At 33.0% G+C, this 10,000-nt stretch overlaps 1 protein-coding gene across 1 annotated transcript in view; it reads right to left on the bottom strand.

Moving 5' to 3' along the window:
* The window catches only part of LOC135208178 (prolyl 4-hydroxylase subunit alpha-1-like), a 33,878-nt gene that overhangs the window by 19,965 nt on the left and 3,913 nt on the right, over positions 1–10,000 (bottom strand). Inside the window, exon 2 of the mRNA XM_064240313.1 lies at positions 1,316–1,403. Coding sequence (XP_064096383.1) covers positions 1,316–1,334 — 19 coding nt within the window. The 5' untranslated portion in view covers positions 1,335–1,403. The remainder of the gene's footprint in view (positions 1–1,315; positions 1,404–10,000) is intronic.

Genomic DNA, 10,000 nt, shown 5'->3' with positions numbered 1-10,000 from the left:
AAATTTAACCTTCCTAAAGAAATATATTGATACTTTATTTCATTTACCAACTTTATGCATACAATCTTAATCTACAAAACATTTGCTATAATGATATTTTGGCGATTATGATCGTGATTTGACAATGCGAAATCATCGAAAGAAAAAAGAAGTTATCATTGCTATCATTCTCCTTCTCATAATACAAAAACAGTTATCATTACTATCATTCTCCCTCTCATAATCACTATGATTATGAACTCAAATTGCTGGAAGGAGCTGGAGCCTTCAGGTATCAAGGGAAGCAATATTCAGAGGACTCCAATTAAAAACATAATTGTATAAAGTCCCTTGATTCCTAAAGGTTACTACTCCTTCCAGCATTGATAGAGTTAATAATAATAATAATAATAATAATAATAATAATAATAATAATAATAATAATAATAATAATAATAATAATAATAATAATAATAATAATAATAAAACTGAGAAAGATAAAGTACATATCACAGAGTACAATTAAATATTCAAATATACGAGTTAAACTTTTCTTATGTGAGGGGTAGGCAATGAAGAAAAGTTATGAAAGTCCTTTGTATAATTGAGAAGACATAAAATCGAAAGAGAAATGACCCAACCTGGATGCCAATTTGGTCTGGATGTGCACGGCAAGATTTCTTTTCTTTTGTAAATTTACTAGGTTGAAAAATAACTCCACGTGAAACTTTTTTGTCCCTTATAGAGGAGAATCAATCAGGGTTATTTGCATTTATCTGTGTGATGCCATTACACGTTTCCGTGTGCATCAGTCAGCAATAAAAGAGGTATGTAATAAGAGAGACTCTACTTTAACGAGGACTTCACTGGAATGGGACGTCTTCATGAAGTTACTTGATTTAAAAAAACTGTCAAATCCTCCTACGTCCTTGAAAACAGGGGATTGCTAATAGTTTTATAATGGCAGTTATACAAAAAATTAGGATTGTAAAAGTGAATCAGTTTCTTTCATTCATAAAGAATTTATGATATATATTAGCATAGTTTTTGCAATGTTTTAAAGTTGAAGTTGCCAATGGAAGTTACCTACAAACGAAAATATGGCGTATCATATAACAATAAATATCAAGTCTGCAGAAATTAAGGGCATCTGATTATTGAATTGAAATTATATATCAGTACTCTATCATTTGATATGCTATCTTGAATCGAAATAAAAAATTTAATTAATTTTCAGTTTCGTAGGAAAATTGAATCGTAAATTCTTTCTGAGTCTTTACACAAAAAACATACAAAGATATAGTTTACGGAAGGCAGCTTTTCATGGAGTACTTACCGAAAATAGTCAGAACCATTTTCTATTTGAATTTCTGGTCAGAAAAGATCTGAGCAGTATCCGATTTGCGGCCTAACGTAAAAGGACCCTGAAATCAGAATGTTGAGTTAAAGTAATTGACTTAAACAATAGACATGAAAATAATTATGAATAATTATAATAATGTTTGAATATCTTATACTGGTGAGAGGTGTACTGTCATACACTCAAATATATCCTTTCAAATGGAAAACAAACTGATAAATCTTGTGTCGCAATACATTTCTCTATGAATACGCGGGTAAATAAGTAATGGCCTTTATAATGATAATCTAGAATAAATAAACATAAGAATAATTTCGTGTACTGTTTTGATATCATCACCACATTTCTAGTTTTTGCAAAAAACATTTGATCCTGGCTGTCCAGGTGGTCGAAAATGAATAGGTAAGCACTATATATATTTATTACCCTAATAACAACTAACAGGGTTTCGTATATTTCTGGCTGAATCACCAACTCGTGAAATTAACCACTTAAAACACGAGAAAAGAAATAAGAGCAGGATTTCTGGTTGGAAAGCATAAGAATGTTCAATGTGAAAGCTGATTTGAAACCGTGAATTTCGGAATGTAAAGAACTCTGTTCAGCTTCCAGACTTCCAGATGATAAAGCAGGAAATATTCCTTAAATAAAAATACCCCATACATCAATGCTGCAAATTCATATATCTATAACAATGTTACAACTGTATAAATCGAAGAAATTCTGCAATACACACTAATTTCTTGTATGATGTTGTCCTTAATGTCTAGACTACGTCAGTATTATTTGCATCATTACTATACATTGAACCATATTCTAATTACACTTCCATAATTGCTCCTACTCTTACTTTTTATCTCTTCGTTCTTTCCTGGAGTTTCCTTTCTAAACCTTTAAGTTTCTCGTTGGACGAGTGGTTTTCGCGCTCGGCTGTCAATCCAGTGGTCCGAAGTTCTATTCTCGGCTCGGCCAACGTGGAATCAGAGGAATTTATATCTGATGATATAAATACGTATCTCGATATAATGTGATTCGGATCCCACAATAAGCTATAGGTCCCGTTGCTAAGTGACCAATTGGCTCTTAGCCACGTAAAATTATCTAATCCTTCCGGCCAGCCCTAGGAGAGCTGTTAATCAGCTCAGTGGTCTGGTAAAACTAATATATACTTAACTTTTTCTAAACCTTAGAGCCTTGGATTTCTAAATCACTCTCACAAATTTCATCATGCACTACGATTTTCAAATCATTGGAAAACATTGGGAGATTGTAAAAAAAAATCTTCATAGTTCGATATGGCTAGTCAGGGTTGGGGTCAAATCGAACGAAGACCCTAGTACACTTCATAGTGAGTCGGTATAATCACCTCTATTTTCTTCAGGGGTTCTTAAGTTTATGTTCGATATTTTGAACGTGGTGGCGTAGCCTCCTACGTATCTTAGATTTCCTTTTTCTCACTGAGGTGATCAGATGTGATGCTATTGTTGGAGTTTTGTTTAACTTTTAGATACAGTGGAATAACGTCCTTCAGTCGACGCATTGCAATTGGTACAAGGAAATACTCCCCCCCCCCCCGCCTTTTTTTACAAATATCAAAACATTCTCTCTCTCTCTCTCTCTCTCTCTCTCTCTCTCTCTCTCTCTCTCTCTCAGTGCATTTAGAGTTAAGGTGCTATAATTATCAGCGGGAATATAGACTAATTTTCTAACTTGCTAATTTAATTGTAGGCAGGTGCGCTCAAACACGTGACGCCGGAGACCCGAGACCCTCACTCCCGCACTGCTGGTGTGGCATCTTGAGAAGGTGTACTCCGTTAAACCTACTACTTATTATCATCAATTTGAAGTGTACTGTTTTATTATTAGAGCATACTTTCCCATTGCACTGATTTGAATACAATCAAGATTTCTATTACCTTACTAAGAGGAAATTCTGTAAATCAAAGTCGGGCGACCATAAATCAACGCCACCTGAACACTTTTCTTCGTACTGGGCACACACCGGGAAAAGGAAGGCATTGCTCCTGTGTTCTAAATTCATGAATGAATAAATAATCTTAAGCTTGCGGAACACCTTTGGCGTGCGGCAAGTGTGTGACAACAGAGTGGGGAAGAGGAACTAGAAAAAAAGAAAAAAACCGTTACGATATTTCCTCACCCTAGGCCTCTGGGCTAGCCCAAGCTTTCCTCGAGACCCGGAATCGTCCAACGCGCGCCTTTGAAAAGGAGGGTCTGTCCGTTTCGGCTTTTCCTCCATAACATAACCATTGGAAAACATATTATTTACCGATATTATGTGAAACATCGTGAGAATAATAAACTGTGAGGTGACATGGATGGATGCTATTTTATATATAATATATCTATATATGTAAATAAATACAATAATATTATATATATATATATATATATATATATATTTTATATATATATATATATATATATATATATATACGTATATCATATGTGGAAAGTGAACATGTGAGAACGAGTTACACAGAAATAAATTTCTGACTCACATCAAGAGCGAACCGCGTCTTTCAAGTGAGAGTCTAAGGCATTAGCAATTCGTCCACGTACCTGTGTGGAAGAATTACCTTGTGATGCCCTGGACTGTCACGTGAAAGACCGGGCAGGGTTCTGTACTAATGTCAGTTGAGAATACATATATATATATATAAATATATCTATATATATATATATATATATATATATATGTGTGGTGTGTGTGTGTGTGTGTCTGTATCTGTGTGTGTGTCTGTATAAATATCTATAAATTCCCAATACACAGGTAATATCATCAATATGGAACCGAGAAATTGAACATAAAAGGAGCAAATTTTCCATAAATTCTCTGTTGTCGCTCAGTTATGTAATATAAAGAATGAAAGTGAAAAGGTAAGTTCTTGGCACCCTGTATATACGCAAATAAGATTTTCAAATCGATAAGTAGGAAGATACTCTTGCGTATTGGTCAACAATTATATCCGGAATAGATACTCCCAATATATTCAACATAATATATTGAAATTTAAGACCTTTCTCGATCCAGCTGAATTAAAGAGATTTAGACGTCATATACTTATTAGCGAAGGAATCGCTAGTCCAGGGACGGCTTTGTCCGCTGAGCGTTTCCATTCATTTCACAATATGGAAATTTCCGAACTTATTGTGATTAGCAATCCAATAACTTGATCTCTTTAAAGTGCATGTTTCTTCGAGGCTAGAACTATATCTTTAGTTTTTTATGTTTGGCTCGTCAATACATCGACAAGAAACGTTACGAGATCAAGTCAGAAAGCTTTTGCTGATGCCTAGTTGCGTTTTCTAAAAACGCTTTTCCAATTCCGAATAATCCCATTCTCCTCTTTAATTAACGCTGGTGGATGGATGGCTGCTTCAGATAAAGTTGGCTCACCTCAACACAACCCATTGTCTTAAGGCCGAGCGCGAGTGGAAGACCTGAAAATAACACAGAGACGATGCTGTAATAATCATCTCCCAATAATACAGCTGTCTGTGGATGACATGTAAAGTAAATTTACGTCATAGTTCATCATAGTTCCATTCCCGGCATCTCTGTAAATTCCTTTCTTTTGTTTGCGAGTGGAAGGGATTTCAGCTCATGTCCCGTGTCATATTTTATTTATATATATCTATATATATATATATATATATATACTATATATATATATATATATATATATATATATATGTGTGTGTGTGTGTAAATATATCTATATATATATATTATTATTATTATTATTATTATTATTATTTTATTGTTGTTGTTGTTGTTGTTGTTGTTGTTGTTGTTGTTGTGACTAAGTAGATAGTCTCGTAGAATGAGTCCATTTACCAGAAATTAGTTGAAGCTTTTTCAGAAAATAACAGCAGAAATAAGAACAACTTGAACAGAATGAAAAGTACCTATGTGAAATAAATAAATAAGGAAAGCAAGGCGAGTTCTAATGTTTTCTAAGGCGAGAGGATCCAAACACTTTCACCGGGATTTTCCGTCAAGTTGACCACGCTTAGTTGACCAACTGAAAACCAAATATCATCTTGATATCATTCTTGTCCGCAAGGACATAAGGCTGGCCACCTTATCCAAAGATCCTTATTAAGAACAAGGAAAATAACACTTTTTTGGGGATGATTTTACGTATGCATATATGAATATATATATATATATATATATATATATATATATATATATATATATATATATATATATATATATTATATATAAAGAGTCATATCACATTCCGTGAATCATATACATACATCGAGCTACAAATGTCCTTTAATATCTAATTCGGTTAAACATATATGAAAATATATTAATTCCGAGGTAGAGCGAATTAGATATTAAAGGACATCTGTAAAGAAAAGAAGATAAAAAATAGAAAAATTTTATGAATACTTTTACGGGAAAGAAACGGAGGACCATATTATGAATAAATAATAAATTAAATAACTGGCGATAATCTTATTTGTGTAACCTATGTACATTTATGCTGCGCTCTCTTATCTGTCTACATACACAAACCTTTTCAAACGCCAATAGCTCTCTCTCTCTCTCCTCTTCTCTCTCTCGCTCTCTCTCTCTCTCTCTCTCTCTCTTCTCTCTCTCTCTCTCATATCTATATATATATATATATATATATTATATATATATATATATATATATATGTATATATATATATATATATATAAACAGTAAATAACATAAAAACAATCAAATTAAAAGAAAGTTCAAAATGAGATTTAATTAGGCCTATATGAAAAACAGAGATCTGGAAGAATGGAAATATTTTCGAAGGAGGGTCGAGGCAATAGGGAACACCCAGAAGTATACTGCTCCCAGGAGACATTAACAAAGAGACGCATGGATTAAAATGGGTAAATGGGAAAGGTAGGCCTTTAAAAACTCGAGAGAAGTATATTTGGCAAAGTAGGGGACAACGCCTAAATCGCCATGAAGGATCCGATAGGGTTATAGAAGTCACAAATATATATTTAAAAATCATTGTGTCAGGGAGGCGGGGTTGGAAGTCCCATTACCACTACTGCACTCTTACTGTGTTTACAAATATAATAGTCTCTACTGCGTACCATAAAATTTAAACTATTTACAAATTTCTTTAGATATTAAAGGATCAAGTTTATACATTCCTTGACTGATGTTCATATTATCGTTGTAACTTTCTTTTATAAAGCTAGATTTCATGATATTCCTTTATATTGCATTATTAGAACACACAATCTTTTTTTCCCCTTCTCAGTTAATAGCATGATTGTTCTCACTAACCTGTACAAAAATACTACTATTTCCCTGTGCTTATATGACACATTTTTTATGTTGTTCTATTCTCTTATCCAGTGCCTTTACCCGTTTGACCAATGTAAAAGTCGTCACAAGAATTACATGGAATTTTATATATACATCCTTTAGTATTGTCGGGGGAGTTCTTGATAAGTACATGTTTCATTGTTTTATTGTTTTTAAAAGTGACATTAACACCAAAATTCTTCAAGAGATGGGGGATATCTTTCCTATTATTATTAAAAGGAAGTACAAGCAAATTTTTTGTGTTGTAAGGTTCTTTTTGGTTTTGATACATGGTCCTTTTTGCCGTTACTATAAATATATTTTCTGGGCTACATACCCGTAGTGCTCTTAGAAGCATAAATGCAAAAACTGATTTTCTAACCGTAATGTTTTGTCCAGAGTAGAAATGCACATAGGAAGAAATATTTGTAGGTTTTCTGTAAACACCACATTTAAAGCCACTACTATTTCTCCGTATGAGGACATCCAAAAAGGGCAGACACCCATCTTTTTCCATTTCCATAATAAATTTAATTGATGGTACTAATTGATTTAACCTGGCCATACACAAATTATGTCATCAACATATCTGAACCAAACTACATTGCATGGAATTAGGTTGTTTAATATTTTTTTTCAAAAACCCTCTGGGGACAGAGGGTTTCCCATTGCCATACCAAAATTTTGTGAATAAAACTTTCCATTAAATTCAAATTTACATTCTTTCACACAGTTTAATCAGTTCAATTAACGTGCTTTTAGAAAGTGGGATATCCAGCTGCGTGTTTTCTAATGATTCAGATAAAACCTTCAGTAGATCATCAATTGGTATCTTAGTGAATAGTGATACTACATCAAACCTCACATGCTTCGATTCATATCAACATGTACACTATTTTAGTTTATTTATCAAGTCCACATTATTCTTGATATTGGCATTGGAGATGGTACCTACCAATGGATTAAGGATATCCACTAAATACTTCACCAGTAATAAGATGTGGAACCCACTGAGCTAATAATTGGCCTGGTAGGAACGTTTGTTTTGTGGGTTTTTATTGTACCATGCATATACTGTAGCGATGTAGAAGTCACACAAAACTTCATTACCTTCTAACAAACTTTTCACTTTCCTATTGAAGGCACTATTCATATTATCTAACGGGTTCTTATTTGATTCTTTATATGTACTCTCATCACCCAAAAGATTATCCATTTTTTCTATATATTCACTTTTATTTAAAATTACAAGAGCTCCTGATTTATCTGCTTTTGTCATGTGTATATTTTTATCTTTTTTCAATTCCATGATGGCATCCATAAATCTTTTGGGTATGTTTGTAGCGTCTGACTTTTTCATACCTGCATAAATCACTCCCTTAATTATGTTTACTTCTCCACTGGTTAAATCACTATATTTTTTCAAGTTGAACAGTCCTTTGGTAATTTCTACACTATTTGTACTGCCCATTGACAAGGCAAACTTTAATGCGTAACCTAAGGCACTAGTTACATTTCTATCCAGATGTTTTTTAGATAAATTGACGACACATTCATGATTGGTGTTGGAAGTTCTTTGTATTAGGAGTTCCATTTTTTTTTATTGTGTTTACGTTTAAGATTCCGACACACTTTATTTCGCATATTAACATAACAATAATAAGAACCCGTTAGATAATGTGAATAGTGGTTTCAATTAGAAAACACACAGCTGGATATCCCATTTTATAAAAGCACGTTAATTGAACTGATTAAACTATTTGTGAAAGAATGTAAATTTGAATTTAATAGAAAATCCTATTCACAAAATTTTGGTATGACAATGGGAAACCCTCTGTCCCCAGTGCTAAGTAACTTATATATGGAATTTCTTGAAAAGAAAATATTAAACAACCTAATTCTACGCAATGTAGTTGGTTCAGATATGTTGATGACAATTTGTGTATGGCCAGGGAATGAAGATGTAAATAACTGTTTTGGTAGGTTAAATCAATTATTACCATCAATTAAATTTACTATGGAAATGGAAAAAGATGGGTGCCTGCACTCTTTGAATGTCCTCATACAGAGAAATAGTAGTGGCTTTAGATATAGTGTTTACAGAAAACCTACAAATATTTCTTCCTATGTGTATTTCTACTCTGGACAAAACATTAAGGTTAAAAAAATCAGTTTTTGCATCTATGTTTCTAAGAGCACTACGGGTATGTAGCCCAGAATATATAGATGAGGAAATAGATAAGATTCGGAATACAGGCAAGAAACTGAAATATCCGGACAGTGTACTAAACAATGCATAGGTAGCGGCAAAAAAGGCCATGTATCATTACCAAAAAGAACCTTACAACACAAAATATTTGCTTGTACTACTTTATAATAATAACTTGAAAGATATCCCCCATCTCCTGAAGAATTTTGGTGTTAATGTCGCTTTTCAAAAACAATAAAACAATGAAACTGTATTTATAAAGAACTCCCCCGACAATACTAAAGGATGTGTTGTGTATATAAAATTCCATGTAAGTCTTGTGATAACTTTTACATTGGTCAAACAGGTAAAGCACTGGAAAAGAGAATAGAACAACATAAAAAATGTGTGAGATATGCACAGGGAAATAGTGATATTTTTGTACATGTTAGTGAGAACAATCATGCTATTAACTGGGAAGGAGAAAAAAAGATAGTGTTTTTTGATAATGCAATAGAAAGGAATATCATTGAATCTAGTTTTATTAAAGAAAGTTACAACAATAATATGCACGTCAGTCAAGGAATGCATAAACTTGCTCCTTTAATATCTAAAGAAATTCGTCAATTGTTTCAATTTTATGGTAGGCAGTAGAAATTATTATATTTGTAAACACAGTAAGAGGGCAGTAGTGGTAATGAGATTTCCAACCCCGCCTCCCTGACACCTGTCAGGTGTGGACGTGTCCCTTGAGAATTTATCGTAAATTTTACCCAAAAGATTTTTGAAAGCCACTCCTACCTTGACACCTGCCTGTGGGTGGATCTGCAGTCTCAAACGGTTGTGTGTATGTTCGTCTGTACTGTATCTGTAGGATATATATTTGTGACTTCTAATACTATGCATCAGGCCTTCGTCAATGGCTTGGAAATAAAGTCGAAACCAGTCAGGACCTACACCCTGCTTCTTATTTTTCACAAATGGATATGTGATATATATATATATATATATATATATATATATATATATATATATATATATATAAATATATGTATGTATATATAAATGAATTTTTATCACGTCACCTTCAATTATATATATCTAATTTGCTTTACTTCGGAAATAATATATGTATATA

This window comes from Macrobrachium nipponense, chromosome 35, assembly GCF_015104395.2.
Source record: "Macrobrachium nipponense isolate FS-2020 chromosome 35, ASM1510439v2, whole genome shotgun sequence".
NCBI lineage: Eukaryota > Metazoa > Arthropoda > Malacostraca > Decapoda > Palaemonidae > Macrobrachium > Macrobrachium nipponense.
Note: the sequence above shows the minus strand (reverse complement) of the source record. Positions and strands in the feature narration are given on the sequence as shown.